This window comes from Pagrus major, chromosome 5 (genome assembly GCF_040436345.1).
Source record: "Pagrus major chromosome 5, Pma_NU_1.0".
Lineage (NCBI taxonomy): Eukaryota > Metazoa > Chordata > Actinopteri > Spariformes > Sparidae > Pagrus > Pagrus major.
In genome coordinates, this window is record NC_133219.1 from 37,213,682 (window position 1) to 37,235,247 (window position 21,566).

Consider the following 21,566-nt stretch of genomic DNA (forward strand, 5'->3'; position numbering starts at 1 on the left):
CACTCCTCCCATCAGCTGAGTGCTGCCTGCACACTGCGATGTGGACTCCGCCCTCCTCTGAGACACGCCCCCTTAAAGACACATGCAGCGCTTCCATTGGCTGGCCCGAGCATCAATACACACTGGGAACAAAAATTAAAGGACAAATCCACCGAAAAAAGGAAAAAGTCAGTTATTATCTACTCAATCTCATGTTAAGATAGATGGGTGAAGTAGATGGAAAAAATATATAAAAGCAAAATATAAATTGGCTTCTATAGCTTGATTTCAAAAGATTTTATTTACATCCTCTTTTAAAGTGACCTCTGATGATTGTAAATGGCCTGTAACAGCAAACGAGACCATCAGCGAACACACTGCTATTTTTTTCTAGTTAGTATTGATGCCTGTGCTCGGGTCCGATCACATGTATCACATATAAAATCTCATATAAATACATTAACACATTGCGATCCATCCTACGGTCTCTGTCACTCGCTTCCGAAACAAATGCAATGTTCCTCGTAGTTACTTTAAGCAGAAATGTTTACTGTAGTGGCTAAGCTAAAAGCGTTAGCGTGCACCCCGTCTAAAGTGGGTGCATGAGCTCGACAGCGCCTCGAAAAATGATTTTTTTTTCAAATCAATTTGGGATCTAAGGGCTTCCAGAGACTTGGTTTACGCTGAACAAGCTGTATGGGAACATTTTTCATAGTCCACAAAAAAATTCTGGAGTTTCACAGCGAAACAGTTTTGCAGCGCTCTCCTGAACAACTGAAGCAGATGGGGACTTGTTTTAAAATGCACAAAAAAGCCCAACAGGACACAAAATGTAAAATGGCTTCACAGCTCAATTTGAAAAGACATTATTTACACCTTTTTTATGCAGAAATCTTCACTGCTAAGCTAAGAGCCCGTCCAAGTCAAGCTGGCAGCCCGTGACTCATGTACACTTGGATCATGCTGGACGAGCTGTCTTCACTCGGCGGCCGTTTTCCTCTGATGGTACTCTCAGGGTGGGAAGCTTGAACGCTGGGATAATGATATGCTGCTGTAATCCAGGTTGCAAGTCATATAAACGTAGGGAATCTGGCAAATTGTCTTCATGTCACCATTTAATAATTGATCAGCAACTGAATAGATGATGGATGGTAAAAAATCTGGCGGACATCGGGCCATATGTCAAGGTAAAACTATACACTTGATGACCTATTAGCTCACATTAGCGTTCAACCGCTCATACATCCACTACGTTTCACTTCCAGGCTTAAATAAATGTGTCTAAGATGTGTGTTGATAATCTAGAATCAGTTTATCCCTCTCCTATCGCATTGTGTATCACTGTCAGACAGAAACGTTGGCTTTTCAGATTGTTGACTACCAACATGGGACACAGCAGTATGACATTTGAGCTTCCCACCCTGAGCACGATGTCAGAGGAAAATGGCCGCCATTTCATGTTTATTTTGGCTGTTTTTTTATGTTGTAAAACAAATCCCCATGTACTTCAGTTGTTCAGGGAAATGCTGAACTACTTGTTTGCTGTGAAGCTCCAGAAATGTGCAGAATCTACAAAATCTACAAAACTTTCCATCGACATGAGGGTGAGTAGATAATGAATAATGAATTTTCATCCGTTGGTGAACTTATATTAGTTGGTGAACTATATTCTCAATAGCTTCCTTACTACATCAAGAATAGTTGTCTACAAGACTGTTTACTTGTGTGATGATGACCCTGTCCAGTTTGTTGTGTGTTAACCCATTTCTGTTCAGGTGATTGAGGAGGCGTGTCGGGAGGAGATGCCTCACCTGAAACTGATCCACATCAGGGCTCCTCCTCCCTATTTAACCTGGCTATCAAGTCATCTCCGTCTCTCTTTCCTTCCCAGCATGCAGGGCTTTTGTTTGGTTAGATTTATTTGCTAAACTGCACTACACACACACACACACACACACACACACACACACACACACACACACACACACACACACACACACACACACATAAACTTCAAACACCACTGATAATACTGACCCACATACTTTATTTCATTTTTGTATATAGTTGTTTAGTTGGTATAATAAACTCTTTTGTTAATTAATTGAAATCTCGGTGTGGTCTCCCATATTTTGTCTGAACCCAGAGCTGGTTTATGACACTAAAGATTCCCTGCTGTGATAATTTTCTTTCCACAGAACTCATTTTATCAAAGCATTCAGTGCAAAAACATAAAAATGTATCCCTGAACTGAAAAAGAAAAAAAAACATGTGCTTGCTGTAAATTTAAACATTTTGTCTTCACGCCATCTTGTGGTCAAGATGTGGAAACACTGGCAGACAAAACCTGTTGAACCAGATACTGTGTCTGCAAATGTGATTTATCAAATATCAATAGATTATCAAAACTATTCAACACTTATTGGGCTCAGTGTGTACCAGATATCAGATGCACCGTAAAGCAAATTTTTCAGCTTTAAAGCAAATATTGTTTCAATGCAGCGCTGCATGCAGAACACCTGTTGCTGGATTCACTTGAGAAAAAAGCCAAGAATTCAAAATTGCAGCATATCAGGTCAAATTTCTGGGTTAAAATCATCCGTGAGGATAAAAACAACAGTAATAAAATGTTTTTAAACTCATAGAAAACAAAGCTTTTATGCCTGTCTTCATTAAAATATGATAAATATTAACACTGATGGACATTTGATGAATTTACATCACCATCTTTGTAAAATAAAGTGCAATAAAATTCTACATATATGTTTAATCCTTTTACAATATGCTTTATTCTACTTATTCCTAAGTAATGGTTACAAAAAAGCTGTATCACATAATGTCCAGAAGATGGCGACTCAGTCATTTTTAATGTCAAACAGCCAGAAAAGAACAAATAATATGAATATCCATGTGAGTTATGATTTATTTTTCCTTTATTGTGAATAAGATTCCCAATCCAGCACCAGTTTTTTCCAGTCATGCTGTACGAGTGAGAACATGTTCAGGAAAAAAAACACCATCCGAGTCAGATTACGAGCAGGAGGGGTCAGCTGGCTGCAGGTGCACTGGAGTGTGGAGTTTTCTCTGCGGCCTTTAGTCCAGTTGTGCCTGCAGGACTGAGCTGTCAGGTAGATCGGGAGGTGAAAAGATGGAGAGATAACACAGGATGACAGACCCCCCCTCTCCGCAAAGCTCCCCTCATAGTTTCAGTTTCCTCTGTCGATGAACATGCCGAGTTGTGACTCCTTCTCTTTGTCCTGAACCCTAAACAGATCAGACCTGTGATCCTTAATGTTACATGATAATACCAGAGAAAATAACTTGACTATTCAGGCACTAAAGTCTGATTTTTGGATGTCAGAATTTAAAAATATTGCAGCAGTTTATGTGTCCTTGGCCCTGCAGTGGCCTCATTGTGACGACTGGTCCCATTTTTTTTTCTGCTTTCCTCCTCGAGCCAGGATTCCCTCGCTGCAGTGACTCACACCTTGCAGTGGCTTTAGATAATATGAGGTAATAGCATGTCTTGTTAAATGCCATACGAGGACTTCTGCCTGAGTAAACAGCACACCAGAGCTGCTCTCCAGCTCGCCTTTTTGCTAACAACAGCATTTATTTGCATGTGTTTGTCATGAAAAGTCACATTTACTTTACTTTCATGTGCTCAGGGAACAACAGAGATGAGAATAATTTACAGAATACAGAAAGAAAAACTAAGAATATTACATTGTAAACAGTATTGATTTCTGTTTGCCTGTCAGCAGAGGCCCACATGCACATGTCCGTGTGTGATTAGAGTCGACGTGCTCTAACAGGCACCAGGGCATGCGATGGAGGCTCCTGTCAGTCTGATGTTCTTCTGCCCATGTGTGCCAATGCAGATTGACAGGATTGTATGTTGGAGAAGGCCAGTTGCTGTATGGTTTGTTGTTAGGCTTTTTGGCCCTCAGGGGCCCCCCCACACCTCCGCTGAGCGACTGCAGCCTTTTTTTTTCCACTGGCTGATTGTTTGTTCTTCAGTGCTCAATGAGAAGGACGACATGTTGAATCTATCTATCTATCTATCTATCTATCTATCTATCTATCTATCTATCTATCTATCTATCTATCTATCTATCTATCTATCTATCTATCTATCTATCTATCTAAAACAAGCTTCAGGTGACGCAGCCTCATCACATGACCACCGGGGCCAGACAGTTTGGCTGCCGCTCGGCTTTTAAGTGACAATTTCACCCCGATGCTGGATACCTCTGTCCTGTCTCCGTGTCATATCCATTTTCCCCAGAGTAGCTCCATTTGATGCACTCTCTCTGGGCTCAGACCTGTGTGACCGGCGCTGCTGCTCTCTCTGAAGATCCAGTTAGCAGCCTTTTTCAAAGTGCTCGCTGCTAAAAGCGGTGGATTCGATTACGACGTCTTTTTATCAGGTTTTTCCTAATGAGTGCAGTTAAGCTGCCGTGATTCTATTCGGCTGTCTTCACCAAACTATATTAACACAGGATCAGGAAGCCAAGATGGCTCAAGGTGCTATTTATAGCTTTCTGTTTGACATGTTGAAATGGACCACACACTCTTTGGTTTGAACAGGATCTTGACCTTTTTACTATTTTGACCTTTTTTTCACTTGTTTTTGCTTTAGCATGATTTTATTCATACCATCTCTACAAATGAGCTTTATAAACTGTAAATAAAGACTTTGGAAAATGTAGATAGTCCCTGAAACTAAACTCGTCAACATTCAGAGGCTTGGCAGCATGCAGAGGCAGCAACAGATCATGTTCAAGCTTCAGAACAGCTAACGGATCAACTGTAATAACTGTTTTTTATATATTTTTACTATAAGAAGCCAATCAGAGGTTTGTCAGCATGTAGGAGCTGCAAAGGCTTTCACAGAACATTAATCAAAGTTTTTGTTAAATGGTATCAGAACTCAAATATCTCATTAAAAGGTCACGAAACCTCATGGAGAAGTATCTATAAGTGCCTCTTGTTTCGTACTGGGAAACAAGATAGATTCAATAATCTGTTACATGCTGTGATTGTGTGAATGTGATTTGCAGGGATCGGGGACCAGTGTGAACTCTGGCTGTCACGTCTGTTTAAATATGAATTAAAGGTGCAATTAATTTGTTTTAGTTTAGCAAAGGAGAGACACTTGAATTCAGAAGGTGTCCGGTTATATTTTTCTGTCAATAGCCGGCGATTCAGGGTGCAAATTTTTTGGTCACACATGTGCCCAGAAATCTGCACTTTTATTCCTGTTTACAATCATTTACTTGATGTGTTAAGAAACCGAAGTTCAAACGTATTATTGACGCACCAGTGTAAAGAGTTAGCCTGGAGCCCTGATGGTGAATAAGTACGGCTGGGGGTTGCCCGGACCAGCAGGTTAAATCTGGTGGGGAAAGTGAAGGGCACTGCTTGCTCCAGTCTAATTATCACCACTGAGATGCCCTCGAGGTGCCACTTCAGACAGGAGGTGACCTTTAACCCCTTAAAGTGAAACTGCTCAGTGACCGACACATCAGACTGTGGTTGTACTGGGCAGCTTCCAGGTTGTAGTGCTGCAGAGACGCTCTGACCTACAAACCTTGCTCTCCAGATGTACTAAAACATGTTTGTTTGGCAGAAACTGGGAGAAATGTCACATCATCATGATTTTACTAGTTTTTCAATAACAATAAAAACTGTAACGTAAAATGTAATCATCCATAATAATGTATCGTAATCGCAATATCTGTCAAAAATAATCGTGACATCACTTTTTGACCATATCGTGCAGCCCATAAATAAAATAAATTCCTTCCTTCTTGACATTTTGTGAGTTTATTTTATTTTATTTATTAGACGACAGGTCTAAACTATCGGACTAGCGCCTCTTGTGGTAAAGAGTGGTATTGCATGACAGGTGGTCGCAGGTCACCATGCTAACTCTTGTAGACATCTCTGCAACACAACACACAGACATCTATGACATGAGGTCAAAACTATAATTTCTTCACATTCTGTTTAAATTTCTGACTGTTAAAAAGTAAAATCTGCACGTATTGCACCTTTAAATGTGGTTTTAAATGGCGCCAAGCTGAAGGAAAGAATCAAACATGAGCAGATCTGCAGTCAGCAGCAACACAAGCAGCTTATTTTCAGTTGAAAGTGTTTCTCAAAGCTGCTGTGAGGAAACACAACCTGTGTGTGATCTGTCTCCACTAACAGGTATCCCCAAGTGTCCCTGCAGCTCCACCCGCTCCTCCCACTCGGTCCTGTCATCGGTCCAGGAGAAACATCCTCCTCTCTGCTCCTCTGGCTGACTTTTCACAGTCCGATGCCCCGACAGGACTCAGCAGTCATGGCCGGCAGTCTGACCCACCACGGCTCCCCGAACCCCGGCTACAGCCCCAACAACGCGGTCCCGGTGCCGGTCATTACGCAGACGGACTCCAGGGACAAATGGAGCAAAAAGATGGATTTCCTCCTGTCTGTCGTTGGCTTTGCGGTGGACCTGGGAAATGTTTGGAGGTTTCCGTACATATGTTATCAGAACGGGGGCGGTAAGTGATGAGAGATTTCTAAAAGCAGGTCATTCAGCTTTTATAACTTTAGGTTACACATGTGGAGCCACTTGGCAAACACTTTTTAAAGACTTCAAGTCGATTAAATGTCAGAATTGGATCCAGAAATGGCTTCAGATTATTTAGGCTGGAGCGCATCTGGCAGCAGAAACTGTCCATGGTGCTGAAGTGCGCATCTGGACTCCACTAAAAAGTTTTAACACTTCTCCTCTCACACAGTCTGGATTGTCTTTGCTCACTTTTAATCAGTATTTTACTGCAATACAAGAGCTTGAGAAAATAAAACGTTTTATGTCAAAAAATGTATATTTTCTGGGTAATATACTTCTTTTTTTAAACATTTCTACACGTATATTTTGTGCTTTACTCGATGATTTAACATCAGTAAGGAAGGGTTACAATACAGCAGCCAACAAGGCAAGTTTATTTATTAACACTTTTTAGACAAGGCAATTCAAAGTGCTGCACAAAAAACATAAAAATGCATTATGACAAGACTTAAAAGGGGAAAAAAAGCAATTAAAATCAGGATTAAAAGGCATAAATAAAATAAAAATCAAGATATTGTGTTTTATAGCGTGCGAGATGTGTTCATGTCCATGATTTGTTCACAGATTTTGATTCTTGATGTGCAGATGTAAAAATATGGCCAATATCCACATTTTCATTAAGATTTCAAGTCATTTTTTTATTTATATAGCCTGACATCATCTCAGAGAGGAGGGATCCCTCCAGTGCACAGAACAGAATAACAAAATCACAGAGTATACAGATTTCAATGCCCTCCTTTTGTGTTGGCACATGAGACGGCGCCAACACGCATCATGACCTTCATCTACCCTCTTGTGCCTCCGTTGCAGGTGCTTTCCTCATTCCCTACATTTTGATGGCCATCTTTGGTGGCGTGCCGCTCTTCTACATGGAGCTGGCGCTGGGGCAGTACCACAGAACCGGAGCCATATCCATATGGAAACACATCTGTCCCATTTTCAAAGGTGCGGCCTCGCAGATATTCAGATTGAAATCGAGTTACGTCGCTCATTTTTAACTCTGCTTCTCTTCTTGTTTCAGGTATAGGATACGCCATTTGCATCATCGCTCTGTATGTGTCCTTCTACTACAACACCATCATCGCCTGGGCCCTCTTCTACTTCTACTCCTCCTTCTCCACCATCCTGCCGTGGACAAACTGTGACAATGTGTGGAATACCCCCGACTGCACCAACTATTTTGGCATCGACAACGTCACCTGGACGAATTCCTCCAGGTCTCCGGCAGAGGAATTTTACACGTAAGTGCATGTAAGTGTGAGTTACAGAAACCACATATATAAATAGCTTTACAGTGATACTCTACACAAATATAGAAAGCTATTAATGTCCGGGGTGAAATGTGGCCCCTTGTGCTGAGAAATGGGATGATTTATGTGTTTTTTTTTATCATCACAGGAGGAACGTTCTGGAGATCCACAAGGCGTCAGGGCTGAGAAACGTCGGGGGTGTTCGCTGGCAGCTGATGCTCTGCCTTTTTCTCATTTTCACCATCGTATACTTCAGCCTCTGGAAGGGCGTGAAGACTTCAGGGAAGGTGACACATTCACAATAAAGAGCATTACTGCGTATTTTATTTACTTCTCTAGTTTCCACCTTTTCTCTGTTTCTCTTTCTGATTGATCTCTTTTCTTCTATGCCAGGTCGTGTGGGTGACCGCCACCTTGCCCTACATCGTGCTTTTCATTCTCCTAATCCGAGGCGCCACTCTGCCGGGAGCCTGGAGAGGTGTGGTGTTTTACCTAAAACCTCAGTGGGGGAAACTGCTGGAGACCAGTGTGAGTTGTAAAAATATAAAAAAAATGCTCATGCATCGTGTGTTTGGTCCCTTGAGAATCTTATTTTATACGTTAAACATTAAATGCCAGTGTTTCATTGCAGAACCGTTAGTTCACTGTTTAGCTAGTGAAAGGTGCGTTTGATTTTGAAAAGAAAGAAGCAAAAAGAAAGAAGAAGAAGAAGAGAGAGAAGAAATAATATTTGTGCAACTATTTTGACCAATTCGGGAGTGTACGTGCACATCCAAGCCAAAAAAAGAACAGGTGCTGAGTCGCATACAAGCAAAACATGTAACATTAATGAACAGAGTCAGAGTCTGACCACGAGAGTCTGATGAAGAGCAAGTTTAAACGTCTAAACGTCACGACTGTGGTGCGTAAAATAATTTGGACATTCGAGCCCTGCAGTGTGTGAGCCGTCTTTTTGTTTCATGTTTTTTTTTGCAGCTGTTTCTCTTTAAACATCTGTTTTGTCATGCAAAATGGAAATTGAATGATAAACTATAAAAAATTATGTTTAACTAAACTTAAACTCTGCACAAGACCAGAGGACATGACTAATATTCACTATCCTGCCAACACTGAGGGTTCCTGATTTTATTTAACTTGCCTGACTAGTGAAATCTGGATCTCTCCTGCATGAGGCAGTAGTTTAATATATACCTTCATTCATTTCCCTGCCCTTTTGGCTCTTGAGAATCTGCCTATATTTATTTAAGATCTACGAAAACCTCCTCATCTTCCTCTCCAGCTCGCTGCGGTTGTTTGCTAAACACGTGTGAGTGCTTTGCTCGGAGGGGGAATATGGATGAGATGAAATGAGATGCATAAATAAGCCACAGAGCAGGATAATAAGATGCATAATTGGTTTAGATTTTCTGCCCATTAACAAAGGCCCCCCTCTTCCTGTCTCACTCACCGATATCCAACGCTGCCCTCTTCTTTTTAATGCCGAATGGAAGCTCCTCTTCAGATCTCCCTGTGTACAGCTGTCTGCCAGCTAGGTCTCTGTACGACTCACACAACAACTCTCTGCTCGGAAAAATCAAATACTGAGGAATCAGAACAAAAACAAGAGAATAAAAATATTTAGGTGAATAGAAAGGCACAACATTGGTTCTAATCTGTGTTAGAAATACAGTATTTGTATGCTGTAGAGTGCCAACAGCATGTTCTAGCATCCCAGAAGTGGTAAAGGTAATAGTCCTGGATAGTGTAATGTCTATTTCTGTCTGTCTCTCTGACTTGTCCAGGTGTGGGTGGATGCTGCAGCTCAGATCTTCTTCTCTCTGGGGCCTGGGTTCGGGGTGCTCCTGGCTCTCTCCAGCTACAACCCTTTCACAAATAACTGCTATCGGTAAGAACTGAGACACACTGAGTCATGTGAACCCACATCTGTGGCTTGAACACGGCTCCATGAATCAAGTCCAACGGTCCAGATAAAAGGGCCAGAAGCTCTTCGCAATCTGTATCATAAGAAATCACACCTCCTGTTGAGTTTAATGACTTCAGCGCACAGTGTGCGGTCAAAACTCTCAGAGCAGCGGCAAGATTTATCGCTTATGAATTAAAGCAGATGGTACAGTCGAGATCAGTGATGTTAGAGCCAAAGTGTTGTGAATACTACATTGCAGAAATTAAACTGTGCACTCACAGTATGACTAACAGTGTGTGTGTGTGTGTGTGTGGCTGATGTGATTAATAGAGCAGAGTGTGAGGAAACAGTAGTAAAGACACAGATAATGAATGAAGCTAGATGCTGCTGTTTGTTGTCTCTGAGGTCCATTAAAGACCCAACAGTCATAGATACCAGCCACCCAAATATTTAAAGATCCATGCATTATTCATGTAAATTAACGAAAATGTCGACAAACACCCTTTCTATCTCACAATAAAACAAAAATTCCTGGATCTGTCCCTTTTTCTGGATCTACACCAAAAGTTAATGGGGTCTGTTCTGGGCCGAGACCCATCCTCCATCTTTGTTTGGTGGAAATCCGGTCTGTAGTTTTTGTGCAGTCCTGCTGACAAACAGACACAGGTGAAAACATAACCTCCATGGTGTCACTTTTCAGTGTGATAGGGACGTTTTTATTTTTTTATTTTTTTTCCAAACCAGTAAATTTTCTTCTTCATTATATTAGAAAAGTTCAAAATTTAAATATAACATACTTGAGAAACTGCTAACTCTGGCACAAAACACGATATTTCTCTGAGATATACTGTATAATGTAACATTTCACATTTCCAGACACACCAAACGGACATTGAAGGACAAGCAGTGATGAAGCTGACTGTTGTGTCACCTCACATCATATCTCAGCCGGGGAAACTGGAAGACCCAGAACTGCGAATACAGAAACCGTTGTTAATACAGTTGTTGTCTAATAAATTATTGAAAAATGGTACTGGTGAAGAGGTGGAGGAGAAAAATGAGGTGAACCACCCTAGATGGGTCAAACTAATGGATACTACAGCGACAGGCTCAGAGGGCTCCCCCTGTTTCTTTTCTCGTGCACTGATTCGCTGAGCTGAACAGCCAATCAGAGTGATTTCTCTCACCGACGGGCTCCGATGTTGATTCTGCACACTCCATCGGCCACCTAAAAAACCCGCCGACAAGGTCAGACTAGTCCTGACGGCTGAGTATGAACATAATTTCAACTCCTGGGCTATGATGTGCCGTTGTGCAAGATTTTTCCAGTTGCAACGATTTAATGCTGTATACCGTTTTAAAACATGTTTTTTCATAGGAAGAAATTACAGTGTTGCAAGTCATTTATGAGAATATGCGTGAGTTGTTAACACAGATGTGAATGTATTTAAAACCAATTATAATTAATTTTGTTGGGCCTTCCTGGGAATAGAAGATTTTATGAGATGAGATGAAACTAATTGAGTATCCCTCATTAGTAATGCCGCAAGATAGTTGCTAACTAGGAGTAACTAAGAAAATTTAAATGAACAAACAAAAGTCAAAATGGTAAGTTAGACAGCTGGAGTGAAAAATTAGGTTAATTAAAACTAGTCATTGAAACTAAATGACTTCGCTGCATGTCCTTGAAAAGTGTTGCCTTTCTTCCTCAACAGTGACGCCATAGTGACCAGTTTGGTGAACTGTCTGACCAGCTTTGTGTCGGGGTTCGTCATCTTCACAGTTCTGGGCTACATGGCAGAGATGAGGAAGGTCGAGGTTGAGGATGTGGCCAGGGATAAAGGTCAGAGAGACGACTTCTAAATTTAAAATCATAAATGAATAAATCAAACACTCAACCTGTTCTCTTCATATTTTATATTCTCGTGCGTTCAGGACCAAGTTTACTCTTCATCACGTACCCAGAGGCCATTGCGAACATGATGGGCTCCACCTTCTTTGCAATCATCTTTTTTGTGATGATGATCACGCTGGGACTGGACAGCACGGTACGAACTGTGAAGGACACATTGTAAATATCAGATTAGATTATATCAGATTACTTTAGACACTTTTATGTAAATACAGCAAAAAAGAAGTCTTATTTCTTCGATCTACCAGTTATAATACTGTGTATTTTAATCTTTCTCTGTGTTTCAGTTCGGTGGGCTGGAGGCGATCATCACTGCCGTGCTGGACGAATATCCGGATCAATTATCTCACAGACGTGAACTTTTTGTGCTGGGCTTGGTAGTTGTCTGCTTCTTGGGCTCTCTGAGCACCCTCACAAATGTAAGTTTTTCTCACTTTGAAGTAGAGAATTAGATCTTCATTCACACTTGTTGTAAGATGTAGACAGTCCTGAATAGTTTGTAGTGAATTCAAACTGTCTGTTGCTCTCATGGAGTAAAAAGAGCAATGATGGGTGGTGTTATCAGTGAGTTTAACATGTTATTGACAGGGTGGTGCCTACGTAGTGAAGCTGCTGGAGGAGTTCGGAGTCGGGTGCTCCATTATAGCTGTGGGTTTCCTCGAGGCCATCGCGGTTTCCTGGTTCTACGGTAAACGAGAGATTATTATCGATTGACTTGTATTCAGTTTCTCTTATCTGCAATGTAAAGTGACGACCCTTAGCATCGGATATATTGTTACTGTAAGTGTCTCATGTTTAATCTGTTGCTTTCAGGTATCAACAGGTTTAGCAATGATGTTCAGGCCATGCTGGGAAAAGCTCCAGGATTATTCTGGAGGGTGTGCTGGGTTGCCATCAGTCCAGCATTTCTAGCGGTAAGATATGAAATACTCTGACGTGCAGTTACAACAGGTGGATATAAATGTCTACAGTTTAAAAAGACCAAATAAGCACCATCGATTCAAGTCACCAGAGATCAATGTGCAGCAGTAGACTTAGACAAAACAAGGCAAGTGTAAGATCAAAAGACAATTAGACGAGTGGCACCAGTCACATAACAGACGACCCCTTTTTCTAAAGCATGCATGCTGCAGAACACTCTGCAACTGACAATTTCCCTCAGCCATAATTAGAATAATTAATGTAATTATAATGTAATGTAATTATAATCATGACCAACATGAAAGAGGCTCCATGTAACAAGTTGCAGCAATTTACATATATTAATCGCTATTTCTATTGGCCATATGTGAGCGGATTGTAACTTTATGCACGTTTTGTGTGCGTCATCGCTCCGCTCCGCTAACAGAGAGCGACAGTAGCTCACGTCCACAAACATAAACTATCGACTGGCTTCCAGCACAACACAGAAGGTCCAAAAGGACCATTATTATGAATACCAGCTGTAGTCAGTGTTTGGCAAGTTACTTTCCAATTGCAATATATTACATATTACTAGTTGCCTTCATTTTATGGTGATGTGGTACTTATTACACTACTTTTTAGTTACTTTCAACAAAATGCCCAAATAACCTTTTCTTCTACGTGCATATAATAATTTTATGAATGGTTATCATCTCACAATGTTGCTAAATTCATCAAACAGCCCAAACATTTCTTTAATGTTCTCATCAGCTGTTGATGGGACAATGATAATAACACTTCCCTTAAAGGGTAACCTCGCCAATTTCAGACTTTAAAGTGTGTTAATCGGTCTTAAGGAGCTCTATAGCATATGTGAAAAAGTAGTATAAAACCTTTTGTGGCTCCAAAAGAAGCTGCACGTAATCCGACAAATTGCCTCCAGTGATGTCACTCAGTGGTTAAGTTGCATTGTGGGTAATGTAGGCACCAGGCTTTGATTGATTTCGATACTTTTTCAAAACCTGGTGCCTACATTACCCACAATGCAACAGATTAAATGCAGCTTCCTCTTGAACCACAAAAGGTTTCATGCTACTTTTTTCACATACCGTATGCAGTGGTACTCCCTGAGACCTGGTCTCCATGGTTACGGCCTTGCTTGCCCTCCTCGACACACGGTTTGATATCCTTGTTTCGTATTTTGCATCCATCTCTCAGATTGTCTTCCTGCTGACATTTTGCGGTATTGCACTTATTACGGCTTCCTTTATATATTTCTTTTCTCTTCTTTCCCAATATTACCTCTTATGCAGGCACACAAAAGTTACATTAACATATATGGAATTTTTTAAATATGGGACTCTTAACGTCTCCCCCGCTGTTCTCAGTATATTATAGTGAGCTCCTTCCTGAAAGCGCCACCCCTCACGCTGTTTGACTATAAGTACCCTGACTGGAGCATCACAGTGGGATACATCATCGGCTTCTCATCCTTCATGTGGATCCCCATTTACATGGTCTACAAGCTGGTGTGGACTCCTGGATCTCTCAAACAGGTCAGCGGACGAAAGAGAAGGAGAATCAAAAACATTACACTTTCTTCGACATCTTCTGTAACTCTTCATCCTTGTGTCCCACAGAGGTTGGCGGTGTGTCTCAGGCCAGAGAGGACCATACCAGACATCCACGCTGACAGCCTCAACATGGCCACCGTGCCATAGGAAGAAAAAAACCTCGCTAACACATGAAAAAATATTCCTTGCTTGTAGTTTTTTTTTTTTTAATTCAATCCACAGTTTTAAGTTATTTGTGAGCAAACCTGAACATTATCTGACATCATGACTGTTACCTGATGTTGAACATGTAAACTGTCACTGCGCATGTACACTCGGTAAAAAAAGGAAAAATGCTGCTAAATTTGTAATTACAAGAGGAGCTGACATAGCAATACCCCTTTTCTGCATGGGCTGTGTGTATTCACATCTACATGCATCACCATGTTCAAGTGTTTGTGTGGTCGTAGGAGTCATATTTATATAATGGTCTGCTTTCCCCCCCTTAATCTGCTGTCTTCATATCATAGGGACCACATGCCAAGGAAATTAAAAACGTTCAGCAGCTATTGCATGGCGCCATTTTCTCGTTAGGTTTTATATTTTCTGTGGTGTGTGACGGTTAGATAACATCAGCTCTGCATGCTCAGCTTACAGTACCAGTGGACACACTAGCAATGCACTTGGAGCAACAGTGAGGTTAACACAGTTTTTCACCTCTTGAATTAATCATGGCAGCAGCAGCAGCAGCAAAAGAAGCTTTATTCAGTGGGCTTTTTATCCATTCAGTGGACTAAAGGCTAATGTTTTTCACCAATTATACCTGCTCTGCTGTATTTTTTGTGGCAGTTTTGGCAGTCTGAACACATTTCTTCTCACTGCATCTTAAAAAACAACTAAAGAAAACACAGAATGGCTCCATACAGCTCGTCCGACATAATCCAACACCTGAAAATGATTTGAAAAGACATTTTTTTTTTACACCCTTTATAAATCTGAAAACTTCACTGTAGCTACTGAGCTAAAAGCGCATCCTGTCAGAAGTGGGTGCTCAATCTTGACAGCGGGTCGAGGGTGTAAATAAAGTCTTTTCAAACCTTGTTCTAAAGACTTCGATTTGGGTCGACTTGGGTTATGTTTTGAAAGAAATCCCCATCTAATTAAGTTGTTCAGGAAAATGCTGCAACGTTGTTTCGCTGTGAAGCTCCAGAAATGTTGCCCAAATTTCTATCAGCATATCAGAGTATAGTGACTACATTTTCATTTTTGGGTGAACTTAACCTTTAAATATGAACCAAAACTAAACTGACAGTAAATTACAATCCCTTTCTTTATTTTTTTTTGTCAATGCTATATTAAATATTTATGGAGTATTTCTGTACTGTAACAAAGTGCTTGTATAGGATTTCATGCCAGCTGCTGGATCTATCTGCTAAAAAATGCTGTTTTTTCTCCCCCACAAGTGTTTGTAATGGAGATGAGTGAGACGCTCAGACAAAGACCACATCAGTTCATTGTATGTTTCCAGAAAAAAAAATACTTTCTTGTATTGTTTTACTATCTGCATTATAGAAAGTAGCCTGTATACTTTGTAGTATATTGGTTTGTTACATTAAAAATGAACTTTTTGGTCTTCGTCTGTCGGCTTCATTTAGCTCCAGATAGCCTGTTTTGCCTTAATCTGCCTAAATATTACACTGTTTGTACAAAAAATTGTAAAGGTTGTATTGATATTGTGCCTCTCCAATGTTTTCACTTTCTAAATTTAAGACTGTTCAATTTTTTTTTGTGCAGACACACACAGCATTATACCACTCGTGTCTTTACCAAATGTGTTATCTAAAAAAAAGCGCTTTATACTTTTATTTCAGAGATTTATGTGATGAGCAAGGTGACGATTGTCGTGTGATTTACATTCCTTTTTAAACCTTATTTCTGTATTAGTCAGATGTGTATAAATGTATTATAGTACACATTACATATTTCATCTTTGTGCTTCTTTTTATTCCTGGAGGTTTAAACATAAATATGAGCGAACAAAACAAAAACATCATGCTGTAATTTGGCCTGTTGAACTCGACTATCTGGGAGATTTGTTCCTTTAAATCTCTATACGGTGATGTTTGTGTCTTTGTTATGGCTGCTGGCTGTTGCTGCTCACCTCTATTAGATATTCTAATTAACAAGCTAATTTGCAATAACCAGAATCCATCAACATACAAGGGAATAGAAACAGCCTTTATCCTTCAAATGCTGCCCTCCCCGGCGAACACACACACAAGATACGATATTCCTGCTAACAGCGCTCCTTCAGATCTTTACTTATTCAACTGATTTTTTATTCCTGGGTAAGACAGAACCCCTTCAAGGACGACAGGTATGAACGTATATGAGAGTAAAAAGTGGTTTGGGAACATGTGATTCCCCATTGAGCTGCTGGTTGATGGACGTGCACATCAAAGCCCCTTTTGTGTCATTGAAGTAGAGAACGGTGGCGAGAGCGCAGGAGACACATAAAAGAGACTCTGCTAAATAGACGGTGTCTTCTCTACCTCACATGAAAAGCTCGACAAACAGTATATTAAGGACCACATAGCCTGCTATATATACGTTCTGACTGGCACTGTTGCTGTGCATCCATTAGTCCTGACACAATACAGCACAGAAGGTATAGAAAAGTGCAAAGGACGGGCTGACAGAGAAAACAAAAAAAGGGGAATTTTACAAGAAGTCTGAATGTGAGTGATTTGTTACTCAAGGGTCATAAATATAAATGCACAGGAAGACACGGTTGTTATATGTGTGTCTTTAACCCTCGGTATCAAACTCAGGTGTCAGTTTGTGCAGAAGTTGCCAGTTGTGGTTTTTTTTTGGGTGCTAGTCTAGAGACAAAATAACTTTGTAAGATGGTATCTTAAATATGTATTGGTGTATTAGACCACATCAGTATTAAAATCACTGTATATCATCCTGTCTATAGATTAAAAAAATAAGGTGCACTGTACAGAAATCCACTATAGAATAAGACTCAAATACTTCAAAACAGCATTTCTCTGTTATTTTACAGTTCATCTATTGTTATTTTAACAGCATATTACTGTATTTTGGATCACAGTATATTACCAAAGGATGTGTGTGTTTTATCGTAAGTTTACAGAATATGCCGGCATGTTACAACAAAATCTGTTACTTGCATTTAATTTTTATCAACCTCCAAAAATTAATACAGTAGAAAAACAAGAGAATAAAAAAATGTAATGAAAATATCTATTACAATATTTATTACAAGTCTTCAATAGACTCTGTAAGACTGACACTATTGGGAACATTTGTATTAAAAAAAAAAAAACTGAGACAGTGAAAAGTTAGTTAGTTAGTTTTTAGATTTTCTTATAGTGTGTTGCTTTTATGTTCACATGTAAAGTGTCTTTGAGTCTCATGAAAAGCACTATACAAAAAAAATTATTATTATTATTATATTATTATTATTAGTAGTAGTATTATTCAAGAGAGGGCTTGACTGCCAGCTTGATTTTTGGACTGTTAAATGTCCAGTTCAGAGTGTAAGCACAGGTCACAATTCTTTGGATCTGCATCAAAATTATTCATGTATCTGAACAAAACAATTAACCAATCTATCGTTATCAGATTATTAAATCTCAAAAAACCCGTATGTGTTGGGTTATAGTAAGATTGAGTCTTCTACACTGACCAAATGTGCAAGAAGCATAGAAGGTGACGAAATCACCAGAAAGCACTCTGCAGACAGAAAGGTGGCGACTGAAACTCACACTTCTTGTCTTCATCCAGTCAGTTAGGAAATGGGAAATTCAACTGTTGTCTTGACAGCGATATATTACGCATCACGCCGTGATTTTAAGACATGCACAGTTTTCTTTCCTTCACGTCAAACATGTCTGCAAAAGCAATAAGACCCCAGAATTCAAATTGTTAGTATAAGACGTTCTCGACTGATTGATAACTCCAGTGACTCTTCTGCTGCCTTTGAGTTCAGTGTCATCTACATGCCAAGCTGTAACAGCGCCTAACATTTTGTGTGACATGATGTAACGACATGACACATACACTGTGATTATGTAACGCTCCGTCACATCTGCTGGCATGAATCGACAGGGACGGATAAAAAAAAAAAAGAAATCACAGAATCAGGCTCGTAATAAGTTTATAAAGCCGGCATCATTAGTGAGTAACCAATAAAAATCTGTTTAATTTCAATTTAAATTGGCCCGATTAAAACAGGATCTTTGAGCTCATGCTGTGATTAAAGGTTTTCTTGTTGTGATGAATTTATCTCAGGAAGCCTCCAGTTTTTAATTTCAGGCTGCCGTGAGTGACATTTCCTAACGCTCATTAAGCTTCGCTGGCATATAATTAAGAGCAATAAGTGTTTGTAATGGTGGCGCACTCTTAAGTTGTATAGAGGACGAAGGTAAAGGCCATATACATCAGTCATGCAGAGTAATTATATAAGGATAAAACCCCAAGGAGCTTGACCTTTATGTCTATTCTTCATTGCTCTTTGACATTTCAGAAATGGGAAAATGTGATGGGAGGCCTGACACTTGTTTGATGGTTTCCAGTAAGAGAGGAGATTTTTTTTTTTTTTACACACACATTGTGTTTGCACTGGCTGGAAACTGCAGGAAACACCTGGAAGTTTCAGTGCTCTGATGCAGGCAGGGCTGCAGAAAGACCCTCACTATTAAGATTAACATGTTTACTGCAGGAAATGAAATGATTTACCAGTAGTTGATCCTCAGAAAAATAAGTGACAGCAATTTTGATCATTGATTTATCATGTAAGTCATGTCTTTGGCAAAAATGTTGAATGAGAATAAATGTGAATCCCTGTTTTCCTAGTCTATTCACAGTAGTTATAATAATAATACAGCTTTCTTGTTTGCAATGTCATACTGTAAAATGTCACTACTGCTGCTTTGACTGCCGTAAACAACTGTTTGTTTGTATTTAATCTTTGAACTACATCACCTGTGTATTTTCTTTTCTGCCCTGTGCTCCCCTGGGTTATTTTGTGCCCAGTTTTTTTCTCCGTACTTTGTTGTATTATCGGAAGCCTTTGTAAGACCTTGACCAGGGGATTACAATGAAAAATAGCCTTTTGAAAAATAGCCTCATGTGTTTTATTGATTTGTACTGTCCCTTTTAAATAAAAACTAAACTTAAAAAATAGCAAACTGAATACCTTTGAGTTTTCAGCTGCTACCTTTGAGTTTTCAGCTGCATTAAAGAAGCACATAGGCCACAGATTAAATAACAATGCAAACAGACATTAGTTGCAGCTCTTTAACTACTAGTACCATGTTTGATATTCAGACACAGAATTGGGTTCATTGCCAAGTTTTCACAGGTGTTTTGGTGCATAACAATTAACATATGGAAAATATAAAGACAAGAAGGATAACTGGAAAATAGAAAATTGACAATAAAATATAAAAAAAATGTTTAAATGAATGAGCTGTAGTTTTGTGCAGTAATATGCTGAGTATTCATGGGGGAGTGTGTGCAAACTTGTGCAAGAATTGTCCAAAAAAAGATATAATCCCCACAAAAAGTGGATTAATATTGCCTGTAGGGTTGTAATTGAAGATTATTTCCATTATTGATTTGTCAGGGAATTATTTGATCGATAATTTGGCTCAGAAAATGTCAAATAAATAAAGAAAAAATGCCACAATCACAACTTTTCATTGCGTCAACTGACGTCTTTTGTCTGGCCAACTGTCCCAAACGCCCAAATTTACTGCTTTAAATATAAATATCATAGTGGGGGATATTTTACATTACAGAGCCATAATTTCTAAAAAATTACTGAGAAAGTTTCCTGAAAATATCTATAATATAACACGCTGCTAATTATAGCCTGAGTATGGAGACAGTATCCAGGAGTTACACCTCTAATTAAATAATTAATTAATTAATTCCAATGAACTTTGAACTGCTGCTTTAACCCAGGGAGTCAGTCGGCCACCTGAAGATGCAAAAAAATCTGAGAAAATTCAAACATTCATGAAGAATATAATTTCCAATAATAATAATAATAATAATAATAATATATAATATAATTTTGTATTTGTCACACACACAGAGCACTTCAGGCCCTCCAGAGATGAGCTTATAGCTGGTGAGAGAGAAAGAAAATATAAGAAAGAAATAGTAATAAGTAAAATATCATATTATGTATACACATTCTACTATATAACATTTATTCTGTAAATAAATAAACAAACTATCAAGAATATTAATATAAATAGTAAAAGTGGAGAGGAAGTATAAACATTTACCTGTATTTATGTCAAGAAAAGAAACATTTGCAGTGACAGTGCAGTAACACGACGGCTTTAGGACCCAGATCCTACAGCGGAAGAAGAAACGCCTCACTCTCATCATCAACAACACCATCATCATCATCATCATCCTCATCCTCCTCATCGTCCTCCTGCAGCCTCCACCGCGATGTTGCTGCAGCTCATCCCTCCGGCTGTGATCATGTGTCTGGGTGGTGTGCTGGTGAAGGGGCAGCTGGAGGACTCCACCCTGACGGACCGAGCCTATGTGGTGCTGGAGAAGCAGAACCTGGGTGAGACCCTGCTGAGAGATGCTGCAGTGAGGGGCCCTGACGCTGCAATAAATAATGTGCATTGTGTTTGTTCACACACGACAGCGACTGTGTTTCTGTCCTCGCAGTGACGCTGGGCAGCGTCTTCGGAGTGCTGCTGCTGCTGATGATCATCATGGCTGTGTGCGTCTACAAACCGCTGTCCCGTCGGTGAAGCTGTCCCGGAAGGAGAAAGGAGACAAAGACCTGACGACCAAACCCGTGCAGAGAGGAGAGGCACCTGCAGAGAGGACCTCAGCCTCCGGTGCTGCCACCACCACCACCTCCTGACAGGGCCCACAGGAGACAGAGGAGCTCTGCCACCAACAGACTGAACACTGTTATTATTTATGAACTGAGCTTTTATTTGTCATTTAAGAAGGATTGTACATCTCTGTCACTTAGAAATGTCCTGACATGTGAAACAAAAGCACAATTGTATTTAATTAAATTGATCAGAAATACAGTCTGGACATTATTAATGTGGTAAATGACTATTTTAGCTTGAAATGGCTGATATATGTGTACAGATGATCATTTTAATTGAGCAGCCATCACTTCTGTGGTCCAGTGGCTCGTTGTCAGTGTTGTATTAAGTGATCATCCTAAAATATTACTTTGGTGAGAGTGAAAATCACCCGTACAAATAGTAAAAGTATAAAAGTAACTGATATTAAATGTACTTGTGTATCAAAATTAATTCTCTTGCAATAAATTAACTTCCAGATCTAGTATTTACCATTTTTCCCAATTATCTGAATCAATACTCCTAAGCAAAAGTAAGCAACCTGCAAAGTAACTAGTAAC

The 21,566-nt window shown here is 39.8% G+C and overlaps 1 protein-coding gene across 1 annotated transcript; it reads left to right on the forward strand.

Moving 5' to 3' along the window:
• Window positions 1–6,304: 6,304 nt before the first annotated feature.
• slc6a4b (solute carrier family 6 member 4b) lies at window positions 6,305–14,290 on the forward strand. The gene is made up of 13 exons (XM_073466081.1): window positions 6,305–6,530; window positions 7,412–7,546; window positions 7,623–7,842; window positions 8,000–8,138; window positions 8,245–8,379; window positions 9,633–9,736; window positions 11,470–11,597; window positions 11,690–11,802; window positions 11,954–12,085; window positions 12,255–12,354; window positions 12,480–12,580; window positions 13,958–14,125; window positions 14,210–14,290. Exons 1-13 carry the CDS (start codon window positions 6,305–6,307, stop codon window positions 14,288–14,290), a joined length of 1,782 nt encoding a protein of 593 aa, XP_073322182.1.
• Window positions 14,291–21,566: the final 7,276 nt, after the last annotated feature.